Source organism: Mustela erminea, chromosome 10, assembly GCF_009829155.1.
Source record: "Mustela erminea isolate mMusErm1 chromosome 10, mMusErm1.Pri, whole genome shotgun sequence".
NCBI lineage: Eukaryota > Metazoa > Chordata > Mammalia > Carnivora > Mustelidae > Mustela > Mustela erminea.
This window is the reverse complement of record NC_045623.1, coordinates 88,282,319-88,304,246: the sequence shown is the minus strand read 5'-3', so window position 1 is coordinate 88,304,246 and position 21,928 is coordinate 88,282,319. Positions and strand designations below refer to the sequence as shown.

General features: G+C 36.4%; 1 protein-coding gene across 25 annotated transcripts in view; it reads left to right on the top strand.

Annotated features, from left to right (window-relative positions):
* The window catches only part of EPB41 (erythrocyte membrane protein band 4.1), a 197,691-nt gene that overhangs the window by 131,642 nt on the left and 44,121 nt on the right, over nt 1-21,928 (top strand). For 10 of the 25 annotated variants that reach the window (XM_032360856.1, XM_032360837.1, XM_032360847.1 and 7 more), the window contains exons 10-15: nt 1,095-1,192; nt 3,679-3,851; nt 14,347-14,516; nt 18,083-18,139; nt 18,301-18,342; nt 19,301-19,363. In XM_032360856.1, coding sequence (XP_032216747.1) covers nt 1,095-1,192; nt 3,679-3,851; nt 14,347-14,516; nt 18,083-18,139; nt 18,301-18,342; nt 19,301-19,363 — 603 coding nt within the window. The remainder of the gene's footprint in view (nt 1-1,094; nt 1,193-3,678; nt 3,852-14,346; nt 14,517-18,082; nt 18,140-18,300; nt 18,343-19,300; nt 19,364-21,928) is intronic. The other 15 variants (XM_032360839.1, XM_032360861.1, XM_032360859.1 and 12 more) reach the window with 7 other exon arrangements.

Sequence of the window (21,928 nt, the reverse complement as noted above, 5' to 3'; positions counted from 1 at the left end):
AATGAACAAAATAGTTCATCCCTAACCAATCTTAATATTTTAATGTGGGAAGGCAGAAAATTTACACACCCACATACACACAGACAAATACGATAAAAGGAAGTCCTTGGTTTTTTTGAATGTCAACTATATTATAGGTACTAAAACACAGAATTCTTATTGAAGAAAGCAATTAGGAACAATAATATGGTATTGAGATGTGGAATGTTATATCTACACTATACAGTAGTAGTATGGTATAGTAGAAACCATGAAACCATGAAAATCTGGGTCTGCCACTTGATAGCTAAGAGACTGGGCAAATAACTTCTCTGATCTTAGTTTCTTTGTGTGTAAAATGTGGATGATACTATCTAATCATAGTATTATTGGTAATAATAGGCACTAAATATAAATATTTAAATGTCAATTTCTTTCCTTATAAAGTATGCTTAAGTTAGAAACAAAGAGGCAAAACACTAACAAGACAGTGTTTCTTGTGTCCTTGGCAGGTTATGATTTGCTTTAGTCAAAGAGATCTCCAGATAAATTAGTGGTCAAAGGAAAAAAAAGAGAAAACATTTAATAATTCAGGGATCTAGTTTGAGCCAAAATCTTTAGCTCCTATTACAAAAAACAGTTGCATAATAATATTGATTGATTGAAGGAATCATGTTATCCCATTCCCTGATTATATTGTAGTCAAATATCCCAAATGTAGACAATGACCAAGGAAGACTAATGTCTGGACAGTCAAAAGGTCACTTAATTATGTCTCAGAAAAATGTATAGCGTATGTGTGTGTGTGGTGTGTGTCTGTAGGGGGAGTGGGTTCAGATGCATATAAATATGCAAATAAGATGCATAAATAATATATGATGAATTTCCTGGCTTCTCTGTTGTGGAAAAAGCCACCTAAAGTGAGTAGATCTCTTTTGGTAAGTAGGAAAAAATTTCAAATGAAAATTTTCAATTTCAATTGAAAAATTTCAATTTCTTAGACTAGCAGTAACATTCTTTTCATTTATAAGTCCTCTTCTGTTACAGCATATTTCTCTGGTACTGGATCACTTTAGTCAAATAATCATGTTTCATGTTTATTCGCGTTTTTATAGCAAGAACAGTATGAGAGTACCATTGGATTCAAACTTCCCAGTTACCGAGCAGCTAAGAAATTATGGAAAGTCTGCGTAGAACATCACACATTTTTCAGGTATTCTTCTCACTTAAGTTTTTTTCAGGGATAAGTTATTTATGCATGTTTCTATTTTAAACCTGCTATTGAAATTCCGTTCTTTGTATGGCTGGCATTCTTTTGTTTAGCTCAGGTGAGATCATTTTAAGCAACATAAAATAAATCCAGTTCTCCTCCCTCGGATTGAAAAATATGCCCTACCATTCCCAGAGCACCTTTCTGTGTGTGGTAGAAGGAGAATAGAAGGGAGGAAAAGGAATCTGTGTTTACTAGGGGCTCTGTGATCATCCTAACTGGAGCTAAGATCAGTCTGTGAGGGGGAAGTACCCTGACTTACCTCCACATGGAATTTCTTGAAGCTGTACTTAACTACTTTCTGTAGGGCTGTTATATTAGAAGGTGAAAGGTAGGAAGCGGATCATTATCTTGGCTCTAATCAACCCGAGAAAAGAGGCATGGAGAACTGTCTTTGAAACCCAATTGTATCAGATAATTAGAAAATAGGAGAAAGTTTCATCTGCTCTACTCTGCTTTTCTTTTCTTTTTTTTAAGGTTTTATTTATTTATTTGACAGAGAGAGAGACAGCGAGAGAGGGAACACAGAGAGGGAGAAGTAGGCTCCCCACTGAGCAGAGAGCCCAATGTGGGGCTTTATCCTAGGACCCTGGGATCATGACGTGAGCTGAAGGCAGATGCTTAATGACTGAGCCACCCAGAGCCCTCTGTGCTCTGCTTTTCAAGAGGCCGCATCATTTACCCCTTGTATTCATCTATCAAACATTTTCTTTGTGCTTATCCTTTGTGTAGGTGCTATAGTAGGCAGTGAGAGTATACCACAAGATAGTTCCAGTCCCTGTCCTGAGGAAACAGTTAATCTCACAGAGAAGACAGACTGTAGACAAGTAACCACCTGCACTGAAAGGAGAGCTAGCTAGTTACTGTCAGCTTACCTTGTAAAGAAAAAAATTCTTTATTATTGTAAATTGCATACATGGTCATAGTAAAGACAGTGGTGTAATGAACTACCCTTGTACCCACACCCAGCCTCAATATTATCATCCCAAGGCCAATCTTGTTTCATCTATATCCTTACCCATTCCTCCCACTCCTTCCCAGAGTATTTGGAAGCAAATCCCAGATCTCATGTCATGTCATTTGTAAATAAACTTGGCTCTTTATGAATGGATCTCAAGAGAGATGACTATAATATCTTTTACTTCTATTTGTGTTTTCGTATCATACTTAGCACTATAGCACAGTAGACAGGAAGAAGTGTCAGGGAAAAGAACATTTTAATTCTCATTTCAGAATAAATATGAAGGTACACTTCATAATCAATTAAGGAATCTTAATTATTGGCATTGAGGTATTTCTTTATGTTTTTTATCATCCTTTTCTTTAAAAATCAAACCAAGAAAATGAAGTTTTTAAAAAGAGTAAGGGTGGAGGGTGCCTGGATGGCTCAGTTGGTTGAGCATCCAACTGCTGGTTTTGGCTCAGGTCATGATCTCATGGGTTGTGAGATCGAGTTCCATGGTGGGTTCCACACTCAGCAAGGAGTCTGCTTGAGATTCTCTTCCTTTGCCCCTCCTCCCACTTATGTGTGCTTGCATTCTCTCTCTCTCTCTCTCAGTTGTAGGACAGCATGTTTAAATATGTTTTATGAAAATAAAAGAATATATTAATATGCGATTCTTCATCACACAAAAGAAAGTAAATATTTGCTGAATTAAAATAAACTATCCCAAAAGGAAAAAGTACTCTCTTTTTGGTAGTATTTGATGTAGCAATTTATGTATTTATTCAGCAAACACTTACTGAATGGCAAATTCATGGCAGGCATTATGCCAGGAGTGAAAACACAAAGGTAAATAAATCATAGTCTTTATCCTTTACCCATAGAGAGCCCACAGCCTTGTAGTGGAGACTAGCACATAGATTGTTTTAGGTCAGTGCAGTAAATGCCTTGGCAAAAGAATTAGAGGATATAGCACAGAAAGAAGATGGGGTTCCTAACTGCAATATATACACCAAATAACCTATTAAATAGCTTAACAGCCACTAGTTGAGTTTGGAGTGCATTTGATAAAGTTATTTTAATAGAGTGGAAAAAGTGCTCTGGGCTTGGACCCTGTTATTGCCCAATATTTGCCAGCTATGTGAGCTTAAAGCAGTAACTTCTTTCTGGAAGTTCAGTTTCTTATATCTGTAAAATGATGAAAATATTACATGGATGTAATGAAAATATTACAGTGCTATAAAAGTATTTTGAAAACCATAAGGCCCTTCCTATAGGGATATATGATGATATTATTAATATAGGCCACTGTTAAATTATACATGTTGCTTTGAGAAATGACATAGAATTAAAAGAATGATTGCTTGTTTGGAACTCTGTCTTAGTAACTGTAAGGAAACAATGAGATTAATTCATGATTTTTGTCTTTATTCTCCCAGTCTCATTAGAGTGAAGTAATACATATAATTATGTTTTTCCCCCCTAGATTGACATCTACAGACACCCTTCCTAAAAGCAAATTTCTTGCACTGGGATCCAAATTTCGATACAGCGGCCGGACTCAGGCGCAGACCAGGCAAGCTAGTGCCCTGATTGACAGGCCTGCCCCACACTTCGAGCGTACAGCAAGCAAACGGGCATCCCGAAGCCTTGATGGGGGTTTGTATTGAATATTAATGATTTCTTGTGATCCTAACTCACTAGGGAAAGATAAAAGAAGTTCAGTTGTTTATTAAAGAATCTCAGTGGTAAATGAAATGGATTTTACTAATTGTCTGTTTCAGTGGAATCATCTTAAGAAAAGTAGAACTGAGATTCTGAGAGAGTAGTAACTAGATGAAGGTTCTGCTGCTAGGTAGTAGTAGATGAACAGCGCTAGAATCAGAATTCAAATGCAGAATCTCTGCCATAGTGTGAAAACCTAGTGTTGTATACTGAACTAAAACCTGCTGTTTAATGTTTTTAAAGAGTTGTTTTTTCAAGTAGGAAAGAGGAAAAGGGTCTGGCTCTCTAGAGCATTCATTCAAAAAGTTTAGATTATTTGCCCTGTGGCCGTTAGAGACAAAAAACAGTGGTGTTGCTGGAGTCTCTAAATTTTGTTTAAATAAAATAGGGAGGAAATAGATACTTTTCATGATTGTGTATACCAACCTAAGATCTTTCTGAATTTTTCCTAGTCTCAAGGATTTGAGGGTATTCCTAAAATGAAGTAATACTTAGCCATACTTAGTTCTTTATGCCATTAAAAAAAAAAAAGATGGTTAATAAGTAAAATTTCAAAAGGCAGTAACCAAAATAGAGCACTGTTGATTATATTTATTAGGGAGTCATCAGGGCCCAGCTCTATGCTATCTACTGTAAAAGGAAACTGCATGTTACAGAAGTTAAAGGTTTGGCTTCTACCCTCAGGTAGACCTGGTTCCAAGCTCAACCCCTGTATTTATATTCTGTCTTCTTGAGCAAGCTACTTAATCAGTGCCTTGGTTTTCTCATTTATAAGATGGGCATGGTGATAATATAATAATACTTCAAAGAGTTTTTGTGAGGAATAAATCAGATGATGTCTATGTGGTGCTTTGCACAATGGCTGACACTTAATAAGTGACACCAAAATAGTAGCTATCCTTAAGTTACTGTTAATATTCTGGCCACAGCATTATTGTTTTGTTTTATATCATCCAGAATTATGCTGCCATATTTTGGTTTGTTGCATTATGGGAGCATGTATGAGAGACACTTCCCTCAGTTTAAGAGGAATCCGGAATGAGTCAGCCACACTTGGAAAGAAGATTCCCCAAGGAGTAGAACTTTTGTGCTTCCATATTGCAAGTCCTGCTTCTGTCTTTCTGATGTTTCTCTACTGTCCTGATTTTGAAGGGGCTGCTTAAAGAGGAAGAGGATAAGGCAGATTACAGACTTTGTCTTATTCAATCATCATGAAGACCTTCGGAATATGGGCTCAAAGATTAAATAAGTTTTTTTAAGATATGATAGCTGGGGGCACCTGGATGGCTCACTGGGTTAAGCCTCTGCCTTCAGCTCGGGTCCTGATCTCAGGGTCCTGGGATCAAGCCCCGTGTCAGGCTCTCTGTTCAGCAGGGAGCCTGCTTCCCCTTCCCCTCTGCTTGTCTCTCCCTACTTGTGATCTCTCTCTCTCTCTCTCTGTCAAATAAGTAAATTAAAACTTAAAAAAAAAGATATGACAGCTGATGAGTAGATTGGAGTACAGTTTGGGTTAACTCCAAAACCCGTGTTCTTTCAGATACTTACTCACGTTTTCCTTTGTTCAACAATTTACTTTACCTTTCCTACATATCAAATATTGTTCTAGTCACTGGAGAGACAGCTGTGAACATACATAGTCTCTGCCCTCACAGAGCTTACATTTTATGGGTAAACATACAAAACAAAACAGTTTCAGATAGCGATACATACTATGAACAAAAACCAGGGTGACAGATAAAGAATATCTGGGTATGGGGGACACTGGGTAACTGTTTGAGACTGAGTGATCTATATCTAAATTTAGAAGGTCCCCCTGAGGAGCTTCTTGAACTGAGACTTGAATTATGAGAAGGAGTCAGCCATCCCAACATCCAGGGAAGAATATTCTCAAGGGGGGAGTAGCAAGTTCAATGACGTGGAGGTAGGAATGAGGTTGACATGGGTCTAGATCATCACCGTCCCAGAGAACTTTGTGTTCTGATGGAGATCTGTTTGGTGATGTCCACTTTGGTAGCCTGTGGCCAGATGTGGCCAATTATGAACATGAAATGTGGCTATGTAACTAAGGAACTGATTTTTAATTCAGTTTTAAGTTTAAATAGCCATGTGTAGCTAGTAGCTCCCATGTTGGGTAGCAAAGGTCTGGCTCCTAGTGAGTAAGATGAAAGGGGTCAAATAATTAAATAAATAAAATAAGTGAGGTCAGAGGAAGTGGGAGAGGCCAGATTGTGTAAGGCCTTGCAGGCCATCTAAAGAGTTTAGATTTTATTTTGGTTGCAGTGGAAAGCGGTTAGAGGGAGTGATATGATCTGATTTCCATTTTTAAAAGACCACTGATTGCCAGGTGAATGCTTCCCTGAAGGGGAGTAAAGGAGAAGCATGGTGAAGTCAATTGCAGGATCTGGGTGAGAGGTGATGACAGCTAGGACTTGAGTATTGGCAATAAAGACAGGGAAAAGTGGTCAGAAATACATTTCGGAGGCAGGCCTGACAGAATTACTGATAAATTAAGTGCTGGAGATGGTAAGGAAAAGAAAATCAAGGTTTATTCCTAGGCTTGATCGTTTAATACAATGGGAAAGTCTGAGAGAGAAGCACAGTTGGGTGGAAGATCAAGACTTCTGTCTTGGACAAGGTAGATTCTAGATGTGGCCACTTAATCTTCATGTCTGCCATATTTATATAATACCATCAGGCATCTCCTTCCTGGTCCAGTAGAGTCTCCTACTTTTAGTTTACCTTGGGTTTGGGGAGCTATTATTTTATTGTTTTTATCCACAATTTTCAGTGAGAAACTGAGTTTGGAAAATTTAAATTACTTCTTCAATATGTCACAGACAGTAAGTTGCAAAGCTAGACCTGGGTTTGTATGATACCGTGTATCCCATGGCTTTTCCATTAATTAGAAATTCTTCATTACTTAGATACTATGCCTGATGTATCTTTTCTTTCTAATAGCAAAAATAACCAGAGATTGAAGTGTTCATGAGCTTTGGTATCTTGAACAAATTAGAGAGCTTTACTTGTCGAGAGATTTGTATTACTTTTAGAAATTATATCCCAACTGTCTCTATTTTTCTAGCTTGTAGAAATGTCACAATCCAAGATATTAAAAAATCTTGATGTCTCTATTGACTAATATTAGCTAGTTCTTATTAAATTATACTCTATGCTGAGGTTGGGGGCAGGGGATCTCCAAAAAATTTGTCTTGAAAATGCTATGGTCATGGTTGAGATTCTAAAACTAAAGCATGTAAGAGAATTCTAAGGGAAGATAGTCAGCTTTGATGGCTTTACCATTAGTATCAGAGTTCTTGGAAATCATTTTTTCCAGCCACCTAATTTTATAGAAATGAAACCTAGAGCCTAAAAAAGTTTGTCCAAAGTTAACATAGTCTGCCAGTACAAACTTGGAATCTTGTACATTTTCTGGTACCTAGATCAGTCCCTTTTTACCTTCATAAATTCCAGGATGGCTTCTTCCTTCCCTTTTCCTTTGAAAAAAATTCTGAGAATGTTTTTTAAGATGCATAATCTTTACTGGTGTTGATAATTACCATAATCTTGCTACATTATAAGTGCTTAATAAATAAATGTTGAAAATAAGATTATGTTTTTCCTGTCAGCTGAATGTGAGCTGGATTTTATGTTCCACTTTGTATTGGATGTTTTAAGTGCATTAGAATATCCTATTATATAAGTGACTCTTAATCTCACAAAACAAACTGAGGGTTGCTGGGGGGAGGGGGGTTGGGGGAAGGGGGGTGGGGTTATGGACATTGGGGAGGGTATGTGCTTTGGTGAGTGCTGTGAAGTGTGTAAACCTGGCGATTCACAGACCTGTACCCCTGGGGATAAAAATATATGTTTATAAAAAATAAAAAATTAAAAAAAAAAAAGAATATCCTATTATAGCTGTTTTCCCTCTGTTTAATTTTTTCTACCTGGAAGGAAAGCACTTTTTTTTTTGCTGATGTTTAATTTTTCAAACCTTCATTCAAATCCGATGACTAGTGAAGTTGAGTACCTTTTCATCGTTTATAGGTCATTTGCATATCATCGTTTCTGAAGTGCCTGTTCCAAACTTTTGCTCATATTTTTATTGTGTTGTCTGTCTTACTAGTTTGTAGGAGTTCTTTTTTTAAAAAATGTTTAATTTAAATTCAGTTAATTAGCATATAATGTATTATTGGTTTCAGAGGTACAGGTTTGTGATTCATCAGTCTTCTATAATACACAGTGCTGTAGGAGTTCTCTATACTTGTCTCACTCCCAGTCTCAGGGAGAAACCATCAGTATTTCATAACTAAGTGTGATGTTTATTCTAGGTTTTGTTAGCTACCATTTTATCAGTTAAGCAAGTTTTCTTCTATTCTTAATTTCCTAAGTTTTTATCATAAATAAATGGTGATTTTTTTAAAAAGATTTTATTTATTTATTTGACAGACAGAGATCATAAGTAGGCAGAGAGGCAGGCAGAGAGAGAGAGAGAGAGAGAGGAGGAAGCAGGCTCCCTGCCGAGCAGAGAGCCCGATGTGGGGCTCGATCCCAGGACCCTGGGATCATGACCTGAGCTGAAGGCAGAGGCTTTAACCCACTGAGCCACCCAGGCGCCCCAATGAATGGTGACTTTTATCAAATGCTTTTTAATTCATGATTGATATGTAGTTGACCTTTGAACAATATGGTTTTGAACTGCGTGGGTACACTTAAAGGTAGATTTTTTTTTTTAAATGCAGCATAATGCTTTCAGTGTATTTTCTCTTCCTCATGATTATCTTAATAACATTTTCTTTTCTATAGTTTACTTTATTGTAAGAATATAGTATGTAATATATGTAACATACAAAATATGTGTTAACCCATGGTTTGTATTTTCAGTTAGGCTTCCAGCCAACAATAATCTATTAGGAGTTAAGTTTTGGGGGAGTCAGTTATACACAGATTTTCAATTGTGCAAGGGAGTTGGTACCCCTCACCCCATTGTTGTTCAAGGGTCAGCTGTAATAATATGATTTTTCCTCCCTTTTTATATTATGTGGTAGAATAGATGATTGACCTTCAGTCCTTAAACCAACTTTGCATTCTTGGAGTAAACACAATTTGATTATAATGTTTTTCTTACATAATATTTTAGAATTTTTCACAACTATTTTTTTTCAACTATTTTCATAAGAGAGATAGGCCGGATGTTTTCCTCCCTCCCTCCCTCCCTTCCTTTCTTTCTTTTTTCTCATTTTCCTTTCTTATAATATTGTCAGGTTTTAGTATCAAGTGTACTCTGGCCTCATAAAATAAATTGAGAAGGATTCTTTCTTTTTCTGTTCTCTGGAAGAGTTTGTGTAAGATCGGTGTTATTTCTTTCTCAGTGTGTGGAAGAATTCACCGATAAAGCCATCGGGTCCTAAGGATCTCCTTGTCTGGGAGTTCCTTACTTTCAGATTCAATGTCTTTATTAGATAAAAGACTATTAAGACATTCTGGTTCTTATTTCAGTTTTGGTAATTGTGTTTTTCCAGGAAATGTCTACTCCATCTAAATTTTTAAAAAAAATATTTATTTCTTTATCTTAGAGAGAGCAAGAGAGCAAGGGGAGGGGGAGGGGAGAGGGAGAGAGAGTCCCAAGCAGACTTCATGCCAAGCTAAGAGCTGACTCTACGCTTGATCTCACAACCCAAGCCAAAACCAAGAGTCGGACGCTTAACCAACTGCACCACCAATGTGCCCCTCCATCTAAATTTTTAAATTTATTCACATTGTTGGATATATTTTTAATATTGCTAAGAATTATAGCAATGTCCCCTTTTGTGTTCCTGATATTGCTAAGCTGTGCTTCTTTTTCTTGAATGGTCTTGCTACAGATGTATTTTAAATATTTTTAAAAAGATTTTATTTATTTATTTGACAGAGAGAGATCACAAGTAGGCAGAGAGAGAGAAAGGAAGGGAAGCAGGCTCCCTGCTGAGCAGAGGACTCTGGGATCATGACCTGAGCCAAAGGCAGAGGCTTTAACCCACTGAGCCACCCAGGCGCCCCTGGATGTATTAATTTTATTAGTCTCTTCAAAGAACCAACTTTTGGGGTTTTCTTATTTTTTCATATTAGGTAAACTTTAATTTATGCCAGCTAATATCTTCATTATTTTCTTTCTGCTTTTATTGAACTATTGTTTTTCATTTCTTGAAATGGATACCCACTGCTGTTCATTATTTCTTACAACCTAATCTTAGAATTTAAGTGACTTGCCTAAGGTCATATAGCAACCGAACTAGAAGAGTCTGGGACTGTTAACCCAGACCCATGTTTTGTACTCTTCATCATGATGACTTTTGTTTTCCTAGGAGAGGAAGAATAAAAAAATTAATATTCATTGAGCAGTTAGTATGTTCAGGCACTGTTCTAAATATTTGACATGTGGTACTATCTTTTAAACCTCTGAATTACATATAAACTAAATAGGACAATTTTTTTTTTTTTAGTTTTATTTCCAAATGTCTTTTTTTTTTCTCTGTCTGCTATCTTCTCAGTACAAGAATTAGAAACAGGTCTATGGAAACTCTTTTTCCTTCCTTTTCCTGGCTTCTTCTCTATTCGTCTTTAAGAAAGAGAATTTTCCCTTTTAGGCCCTCCTTTTTATTTATATATACATATATATATGTACACATATATATTTAGTTACATAAACATCTCTCTGTATATATATCCATAAAATATAAGCGACATCTGCTTCACCAGCTGAGAAGCTAAAACCGGTTCAGATTCCAGTTTATACGTTGTGGTAAGTCCCAAGGATAGCTAATAATGATGACAAAGATTTTTCAGCTTATACTTTTTTGCACTTTTTCCTTTTCAAACCATTTCCATATATTCCTATTTAGTACCAAGAACTGAATGAACAAGAAGCATTTAGGAATTCTTGGTTTAATCATGAGAGAACTGGGGCACAAGAAAGTTACATAACATGTTAGGGTCACACAACGAGACGGTTCGTCCACTTGGCAAATAATGGTGCAGTGATTCTTGCCAGGGGAATACATCCATATCATCTTTGGAGCTTTAAAACAAGTACCCAATCTTCTGTCTGTGGTGGACCTGAGCATCGGCTGTGTTTTTGTTGTGTTTTAAGATCTGCCGCTGATTCGTGTGGGCCTTCTAATAATGGAATCACCGATCTGCTACTTACCTATTATGCCCATACCATACTAGCAGAGACTGTGCTAGTAAGTAGCAGGGTTAGACCTAAAATGTAAGGCTTCTTTTACTCAGTGTGATGGTTTTGAGTTTTACTCTTCACTGATCTAATATATAACTGTTTCAAAGTTGCTCTTGTTTTTAGATAAGAGCAATATAATACTGAAATTAATGGGTCCATAAGATGATCACAGCACTCTTCTTTGTCTAGACATTCAGAATTGGGAAATGATTGAGTTTTTAAAGTTTAAGCATTCTCTATATATGCACCTAAATCTTGTAATGGCTAACAAGTAAATTCACAAAACTGAAGAGCCAAAACATCTTAAAAAGCCATCCCTACCCTCCCAAAAATATACAGAAAAGCATTGGATTATACTATCAAATTGGGTGAGTTATATGTTATGTGAATTATATCTCCATAAAGATGTCTAAAATAAATAAGAACACTACCATGATTCTCTGTTGTGATCCATGCTTTGTATCTTCCTATTGAGAAAAGAAAAGAAATTTGCTTCTCGCCAGGGCTCCCAGGTGAAATCTTTCACTTGAATTGCATATCAGTGTGTACGTAATTAATTTTTTCCCAACAGGGTGTTGAAATGATATTAACCCATAACAACAACAAAAAAGAGACTTAGCGGTATGACATTAAAAGTTATTAATATGTAGGTCTTATAAAATATTTTCATAACCATTGAATATGTCTTCCCTAACTATTCTGTAGAGTTAATATCATCTACATTTTACAAACAGTAAAACTTGATGCCTCTGTTTCTAACTGCCAGTTTCCACACTGATACCTACTTTGCCACAGACGGTACAGATTGCCAGGGCTAGGAATACCAAAGACATAAATCATTTGGCTCTGCAGTATTAGTATTGGATTAAAACCAAATGCAAGTGGCAAAATAACACATGGTGAAAGCATGGGCTATGTTTCTATGATGCCAGGCAGAGTTGAATTAATTCTTTGGGAGGAGGTGTGAATACACATGTATAATGATAGTTTAACACAACTGTGAGCAAAATATTTTGTCACATTCCCCTGTGTTGTTAGATTTGGTCTGCCATCTGCCATTCTTGCACTGAGTAGCTTAGAGCACCAGCACCCATGAGTAGCAAGGACTTGCAAGAGGCCACAGAATTTTCATTAGAAGATAGACGATTCCTTTGTTTCTCTGGTTTTCCCTGTGTATACTTTGAGAAGTGATTTCTTTCACTGGAGATTATTACTGGGAAACGAGCATTTTTTCCTTGGAATTGTATATATGAAGTAGTTGTGAATTCCGATTTTTTGTCTGTTCTAATTCATGGAATTCCTTTTTTTTTTTTTTAGCTAATATTTACTACTTATAAATCTAAATTTATCAAGATAAATTCAGAGTTGTCTCAGTGGTTCAGTCAGTTAAGCATCAGACTCTTGATTTTGGCTCAGGTCATGATCTCAGGGTCATGAGGTGGAGCATCACTTCGTGTCGGGCATTGCTCCTGGTTGAGATTCTCTGTGAAGAGTCTTCTTAAGATTCTCTCTCCCTTTCCCTTTGCCCCTCCCCCAACTCAGACACATTCTCTCTCTCTCAAAAAGAAAGATAATAAAATAAAATCTTTTTTTAAAAAGAAGAGAAATTCAGTATGTTCAGTTTAAGAAGGCAAGAAAGCATACAATAAAAGTTGTAAGGATTTCCATGCAAAATAATTAAAAATTAAAAATCGCAGTTCATGAAAGGATAATGACCTGTTATCAGAAATATTAAATCACGTGGAGAAGCATGTGGGTGGCTCAGTCAGTTAAGCATCCAACTAGAGCTCATCTCGGGTCTTGATCTCAGGGTCATGAGTTCAAGCCCCAGAAGTTGGGCTCCATGCTGGGTGTGGAGTCTACTTAAAAATAAATAAGTAAATCATGTGGAGACACACTGTATTTCTAGACACTGCCAGATAAGTGAGTCTTCTACAAAGTATGTATATGGTGTTTTTTAGTCCCTGAAAGAATGAAGATAAAAATCATAAAAAGAGTATGAGTAGTTGTTTTTGAAGTAAGCAATCCGAAACTTAGCTGCCTAATAGTCCAACCCAAAACAACTATTAACTTTGAAAGATCAAGCTTTTGTTCTAAGCCTATATTGTATATTGTCTCTAGAGCAGTATCTATACAGCCTTTTCCCTAAGTCAGGGTTCCTCAATCTCAGCAACCTTGGCCAGTACCCTCTCCCTAGTTGCAGCAATCAAAAATATCTCCAGATATTCCTAAATATTGTCTGAGGGACAAAATCATTCCTGGTTGAGAACCACTGCCCTAGATATATCAGAGAAGAGGGGTTGTAACACAAATTGATAATATTCTGAGAGGGTAGGAGAGAACTCAAAAGTTTTTTATTTTAAAGGGCTAAAGGCCAAAGGTTTTGAATTTGTATTATTTTAATCAAATGACTTATTAAAAGGGAAAGTATCTGGTTCAAAGGTTTGCCCAAAAACATCAAAAAGTACGCATATCTTACAAGATCAGTTTATCAAGTTATTTTGTAATCAATCCAAGCAGGCTTAACAGAAGAAATCGGACGTGATCCTTTTTCCTAGAACACAGTTTTTAATTTCCTAAAATCACTTATAAATAAATGGATGTGTATTTCAATACGGCTTCATGAAAGAAGTCAGACTTAATTAGCCTCTTTTTTTTCTCCATAGACTCATTGCAGTTTTTTTTTTAAGATTATTTATTTATTTATTCATTTTTTTAAAGATTTTCTTTATTTGAGAGAGAGAAAGAGCATGAGCAGGGGGAAGGGCAGAGGGAAAGAGAGAAGCAGACTCCCCGCTGAGCAGGGAGCCCAGTGTGGGACTTGATCCCCAGACCCGCAGGATCGTGACCTGAGCTGAAGGCAGATGCTTAACTCACTGAGCCATCCAGGCACCCTTACATTGCAGGTTCTTGAAACTAACAGAGTACAAGGTTAAAGAATCTTGCTAACTTTTTAATAAAAAGAGTTTTTATTTTCTTTTCGTATTTGGATCTGTTCCGCCCCCCTTATGGAATGTGATAGCATAGTTTAGCTTCTCTTAGCTTTTTTAATGCCATCAGTAACCTGGCAGAGCACTAATGATTTATTTTTTAACTTCTGTGTGATAGCTCACCGGACACTGTGTCCTGGATTCACAATTATTTTACATGGTGACTCTGAAGTAGTATAGTGACTGTTGCCTTCACTTATCCTTCCCTTTTCCCTTTCTCACGTAGCAGCGGCTGTTGATTCAGACCGAAGTCCCCGGCCCACCTCTGCACCCGCCATTGCTCAGAGTCAGGACACAGAGGTTTCTAAAGCACAGAAGGAAACAGTGAAGGTTGAAGAGCAAAAGGAAGAAGTGCCACCCGGGCAGGCTGAGCCGGAACCCACAGAAGCATGGAAGGTATGGCATAAATCCAAATATCTGGCTAATTCACTTTCTGGTTTAAACATGTTAACTCCTTGGCCAGGAAAGTTTTCAAAGCATTGATTCTTGTAGAGTTCTAACAAAGTTATTTCTTCTTTACTCTTTCTAAAAGAAAGTATTCCCCATGAACCTGTAAAATATTTTCATAGAATTATGTCATGAAGACTAAACCATCCGAGAAGTTTTCAGGTAACTTACCTACACTGTTACCTAACTTATATCTTAAAAAAAAAAAAAAAGGTGCCTATAAAGCACATCAGCATTGTGATCATCTGCTTTTAAAAATAATTTTTACTCATCCAGAAGGAATCTCCACATTCCTTTTTAAAGGTAATCTCTGCTAATAGGATTATAATATAATTTGATTTCCTAAGATAAGTATATGAGCAACATACCCGGAGAATATCCCAATTAGTATTACATAAAGCACTTCTATGCGGTTGTTCAAATCAAATTGTTTACAAAAGGCAAAGATCCTTATGTAGGATCTGAGTTGCTTATAGTTCTGTGTTGATTGTACCGCAGTCTCTGATCTTGTTGAAAAATCACCAATTAGCAGGTTTCCCAGGACTAACAGTAGCTGGACTGATCTTCAATGTGTTGATTAGCCTTTTAAGCACATTTAGGCTGTGATGTAGTTGAGATGTTCAGAATTACTGACATAAACACAAATATCACTGTTGACAACAGGAATTACTAGAGGCAGTGCTTTTTTCAAAATTATGTTTTTATATGTCTATTAAGAAAGTTAAAGCCCCCCAAATTTTTTAAGCCATGGAAGACCTTAGTAAGTGCTCTTATCTTGGCAGATGAATTAATCCTGTTCTTCTGGACCCAGTTCAGTGTCTAGTTTATCTGTAGAGCAGTGGCCAATTTGGCTTTGTTTTGACTGTATTAAAACAAAACAAAACAAAGCTGTTCTACATGACATGCCATTCTTACTGTCCTTTGAGACCAACTTGAGTCTAAACAGAGAAAAAAAATTGAGCAAATGGTAGAAATTTGCTTTTTTTTTTTTTTTAACCTAGCCAGATGTGTATGACACTGGCCATCAGGTTCAGTATCAACAGTGCCTTTTTAAGGTTAGACTACCTCAGTTTTTAATGTTAGGATATCTCATCTGGCACTTTTGACTATTCCTCCATTTGTTATACTAACTGGAAAGTGTTGGATTATTGGAGTTGGCAAAGGAATCTTTGTGAGTGGCTAAGATTCCTTTGGTGTTCTGCTAACATACTTGTTCTTTCTTTCTTTTTTTTTTTTAAAGATTTTGTGTATTTATTTGAGAGAGAAAGAGTGAGCAAGCATGACTGGGTGGCAGAGGGAAAAGCAGGCTCCCTGCTCCCAGGACCTTGAGATCATGACCCAAGCCAAAGGCAGGTGCTTAACCGACTGAGCCACCCAGATGCCCCGATACTTGTTTTTTGGCCTATAAGTCAGACACAGGTATCAAGAACAGGTTCCTGTTGCTCTTGGAACCTGATAGAGGGGAGAGATCACTTCCTGGTCTATGCTTCCCATTCAAGTGCCAGTAGGTGGTCTTCTTGCTGATTAATTCTGGTATGTATATGTTTTGAGATATTTACATAAAGATCAGACTGAAAACCACCTCTGATAACCTTCTGTAATAGTAGGGACAGAATTAAGGATGACTCTGAGTTGATTTTATTTGTAACAATAGAAAATAATTATGGAGTTTACCTGAAGCCATAGTTATTATATAAAGCAATAGTGTAATAAAATAACCTTGTAACACTATATAAATTTCATTAGCTAACACGAATTTGGCGCCAGATAGAAGTAGCTTTGTGCATCTTGAGTCATTTGACAAGACCTATTTTGCAGGTGTGGAACAGTACCTCGCCCCTATGCACACCTTTATCTCATTTAATGTTCTCTGAAGGGGCTTGACTACCTTTGCTACTTGGCCTCCACTTTAGACTGAAGTAGGGGCCCTCACTTTGTTGCTGTTAGAAAAAAGCAAAAGGTCATTATTCATTGAAACAAGTAATTTAAGCTTTACAAAATAATTTTTTGTAAAAAAAATTTTGAATTCTTTTATTTGTTTGACACACAGAGAGAGAGAGACAACAAGAGAGGGGATACAAACAGGGGGAGTGGGAGAGGGAGAAGCAAGCTTCCCGCTGAGCAGGGAGCCCAAGCGGGGCTCAATCCCAGGACCTCCTGGGATCATGACCTGAGCTCAAGGCAGTTGCTCAATGACTGAGCCATCCAAGTGCCCCTGCAAAATAATTTAAAACTGCTATTTGCTAAACATTCACTACTTTGTGGGTATATTGTCTCCACTTTTTCAATAAAAAACTTAGGTGAAATAACTTGCTAATGACCACACATTAAATATAATGGGATTCATAGTAGAAATGACACAAATTATCTGTTATCCTGGTAGTTAAAAGTACTGTAGCTGGATGTGCTTATGATTTGACAGTATCACAAAATTTGGTGTTATGTTCTCTACATTTCGTCCTAGGGAAAATAGCACAATGACATTATACTCCAAGGTAATGCTGCCAAGTGTGATTAAAAAGAATGTGTCAAAACCACAGATTGGTGAGGTTCTATAAAGAAGTTCATGATACAAAGTGACTGATTTGATCCTTAATAAAAAATTTTCCAATTTTGAAATACCTACTGCTTTAGGCATTGCTCACTCTAAGACGCTTCCTCTTAATAGTCTGTTTGGGTTTCTTAAATTCATACTTGCTCCATTTGGGGTCTGTAAAATGACTATTACTAAAGGCATTTCAAAGCTAGGCAGGAGGCCGCAGTTATTCTCTTCCTACTATTAAGGATGAATCTTATTTATCCACCAAACACAAGGGTTCCCGCTCTCTGGAGAGGAGATTACAGATTGCTGAATGTTGCAGCTGAGCCCTATGTGTGCTTATTTATAAATCAGCCATGGAAGTAATTGCATGCATCAGTAACAATTTGAATTGAGTTTATTTTGATGTTTTGTTGCCTAATAAATTCAAGGTGAAAGTGCCTCCTTAAATATATTGATCAACTAACAATTTTTTTTGTATTTATGTTCTTTGTGTTTATTATATGTGTGCTTTAACTGTAAAGATTTTTTTTTGTTTTTGTCATGTATGTCCTACCTTGATATCTTCATTTGTAAATTCGTTTTTAAATGTTAAAGTACTTCTAGATCATTAAAAAAAAGCCAAAACAAAAACACATGCCTTATTTAAGCCCAAATTATTTTTTGTATAAGTACTTTTTTATTAATAAGTGTTAAAAATGTTTTCTTCATCAATGGAATAATTATCGTAATTTTCTTTTACTATCATTTGGCTGTCCAAATTACCTCTTCAGCCTTGAAAATATGATGGTGAACTAACAGATGACCATTGAAGCGTAATGTCCTTTCCTGTCACACCCCCATAAGACTGCATCATGTTGATCACGTATCAGCTTATTTTGCAACCAGCTTAAAGATGCGGCTTATTTAGAAATAATGCTACTCATAGAAACCTACTAACCTGAAATGTTTTTACCACTTTATTTCTTAAATGTAGGTGGAAAAAACCCACATCGAGGTCACAGTACCCACCTCAAATGGTGACCAAACACAGGTTTGTGCCAACAGGCCACTTGTTCCTTTTCTCCTCCCTCCTCAATTTTTTTTCTTCTCCCCAACTCCCTTCCCTTAAAAAATATTATAAAGGTTCAAACAAACTTCATTGAGCCAATATTTTATCATTTTTCTTTTTTTTTTTTAATAATGGCAAAACAGAAGCTTGCAGAAAAAACTGAAGATCTGATAAGAATGAGGAAGGTCAGCCATTTTTCACTTTCACAAAACTGCATTATCGTCACCCATGCTGACTTCTACAGTGCATTAAAAAGACAGTGATCCATTCTTTTCATTGATTTCTCTTCATCAGAAATTGTTTTCAAGTCACAGATATATATTTGCATACACTCACATATATGTGTATAGCGAAGAAATTATAATCCTATACTATTTGTTGAAATTTTTCATTAAAATAAACCTCTCAGGAGGAAAATGCCTTTTTAAAAACAGTGAAGTAACCAGTGAAGACCAAAACTATCCTTCATATTTAAACGTGATAAGAAATATTTCAGTGGCATCATATTCTTGGAAACGGACAATATTTGATACATACTTACTATGAAAAACATAGCAGCAACACCTGGCATTGTTCATAACTGTGTGTTTTGCTGCTCTGTGCCCATTCTTTCCAAATATAGAGTGGGATGTATCAGTCCTTACTGAAGAGAATATTGACTAATCGTGTATAAAGTGCCCTTAGATCTTTCTTATGAAAGGTATTAGAGATGTACCTACTGTGGTATTACTAAGTATGAACTATGTCTCAGGAAGGTAAATAACATTTTACAGCATTTCTCCATGCTGTGGAACATGGGATTTCAAAGCTTCTTAAAGTCATGGACTTTAAGATAACTCTCAAACAGTTGAATTTCAAAAATGAGCATAAAATAGCTTACTATGTAAGAAGCCAATGAAGCCAGGAGCACTGTCTATTTAAGTAAGGTCATCACTTTCTTCCATCACTCATGAATAGGGTCATCCATTTTCTAGTGGTAATGTGTTCTGTGTGTGTCCTTGTAGTTTTGTGACCATTTCATGTTGGCATATGCTGCGCTGTGGACATCTAATTTTTTTGGTTTGCCAATTTGCAGTTTTTTCCCGCAAGAACAACATTTTAATTTTTTATGCTTTTCTGTTTTTCCCTCTTTCATTTTCACAGAAAAAGAGAGAGAGACTAGATGGTGAAAACATTTATATCAGACATAGCAATTTAATGTTGGAGGTTTGTATGAACTTGAAGCTTATTTCAGTTGGTTGCCTATACCTTCTGCATTCTTTGCAATCACCCCTTTCTTTACGCTGCGTTTGGTTTTGCATGCCATTGCATGAAAGAATTTTAGGTTTAAAATGCTTTTGCATGTTGGTAAACATGAAGATATGCAACCATCTCTCCTTCTGACTCTTTAGTTTCCATCTGTCATACTTATCTAAAAAATATATGATTGGGACTACCTCTGCTTCTTGCGGTTCCATTGTTTTACCAACCTGTAGAAAATTCAGTAACCCTGTCAAAAACTCCTTGAATTTTCCAAGAATATAAACTCCTGTGTGTCCCAGGCATCAAATTTGTAGTATAGTTTTCATCTTCTGAACTAGGTGTGGAAAAGTAGGAGAAATGATCCCAATTCAAAAATGGACTTAAAAATTGGAGATATCAAAAAATGACAGGACAGTCAGGAAAGAAAAAAGATACAGGAAGGAAAGAGGGGACCTGGTAATTAATCTGTAGTTAATATAAGATAGTTTAATTATAAAAACAGGTCTGTGGGCATAAGATGATTAATTTAAAGATAAGAAAATTGAGCCTTAGAGAAATTTAATTTGCCTGTGGTCACAAAGCCAGTAAATTGGTAAAGCTAGGTTTTGAGTTAGGGTCTATCTATCTATCTCTATTAAACTTCGTTTTTTCCATTCAGAAATAGCAACATACTATCTACTCTAGGAATTGTAAAGTCATTTTCTCATTACATTCAACAATGATTTGCTTTTTACCAGAGTTGTATTAGTATATTTAGCTAGTTTGGAGCTCCACCTTGAACAGGGAAATATGAAACTAATTAGAAGAGTAGGGGAACTCTATGAGGAAGAAGTAGAGAACATGGAGTTATCTATATGGAAAACACTGAGGCTACATTAGTTTACACCACACAAAGACTCATATATATAAAAGTTGACCAGATTATCTTACAATTTTGCTCAAGACAGAGCCAAAAGAGATGAATATAACTGATCCTGGGGATTTAACTTAAACTTGAAGGAAACATACATACAGAGGAAGATGATAAACATTGTTTCTGCATTCAGGAAACTTAACAATGTGTAGAAGTAGGGAGGATAGAAACAATAAACAGGTAAAAAATAGCAATAAAATGATATCAAGTTATTATGGAAGCTGTGACAGAAATAAGTGGTATGCTGTGCTAAGAAAGGAAATCTCTGAATAAGATGGGAAGTTCTCTTTGGAGAGAGAACATGCTAGCTGAGACCTGAACGATGAACATACAAGAAATGTACTAAATAGTATTAAACTGGAAATCTGAAGAAACTTTAAAATAGATCTCTGGTTTAATATAATGACCTCTAATAGTTACTTAACCTTGTCCTATTTTCTGTCAAAACATACCTTTTGGGTGCTTGCAAAGTATAGGGTACTTTAATAAAAACAATAAAAATTTTGGCCAGCCTTCATTAATCACATACTGTGTGATTGGCATAATACCAAATACTTTATGTACATTTACCTCATGTAACATGAAGTTTTTTAAGGCTGGACTCTACGATATTTCAAACTCGGCAGCTAGATCTCTGCTTGATTTCGTAACTAAGACTAGACGTGAATGGTTCTGCTTCTGGGATTAGGAAGAATTACAGAGGTCGGATGATGTCCTTGTCCTTGACAATGTAACATCTCCCAGTCCCAAACATGCCTTTTTCTTTACTAGTCCATCTTTAGTGCTTCCTTTTGACTGGAACCTGCAGTACCAATCATATATTTGTCATTTGTTCAATGAGGTGTGTTATGGCTTCTGAGACTCACAGAGTCCCTGTGTGTGATGTGTTTTTTTCCCCAGCACTGCATTGATAGCAACAAGAGGGGATTTCTAAATAAGTGTGCGTTTGATAATTAAAACTACTAACTACTTTTTGAGAACATTTTATATTTAATGGTTTGGTTTGGCTGCTGCTAAAATGATAAGATGATAAGTATCAAAAAGTATCTTGCCTAAAAGCAGCCAAAGTAGTTTGGCTAACCATCATTCTCTAGTTACAGTAAAAGAAGAAAAATCTCAAAAATTGTCTCCCTTCCACCCCATAAGGATGTTCTCTCAAGTTATCTGTCACTCTAGCAGGGTTTTTTTTTTTTTTTTTGGTAAAGCATCTCTCCTGCCCCACCCCCACTAATGCTTTGTTCTGGCCAAATAAGGTCGAGTTCATTTTTAGATCTACCGCCTCCTCCTCCATCTCCCAGAGAGAACCTGTAGCAAGTGTCTATGACAAATTCTATTTGGAACAGGTCCCTTTGAGATCTTAATTTTACTCTGTGCCCCCACAGGTTTCTAACAGAGCCAGCTAAGAAGGATGGAGAAAGCTCCTTCAGAAGCTACCGATTTTATTGAAATATTTATTTTCTCAGGTTTCAAGCCAATCAAAAGCTAGACAAGAAGAGTAACAACTCACCACTCTCATATTAAAAGGCAAACATAGAGAGTTATGGTTTTACCATAGCATCTTGCTCATTTTTGTTTTGTTCCATTCATACTTTAACTCTCCCAAATGTGTTAAGTTG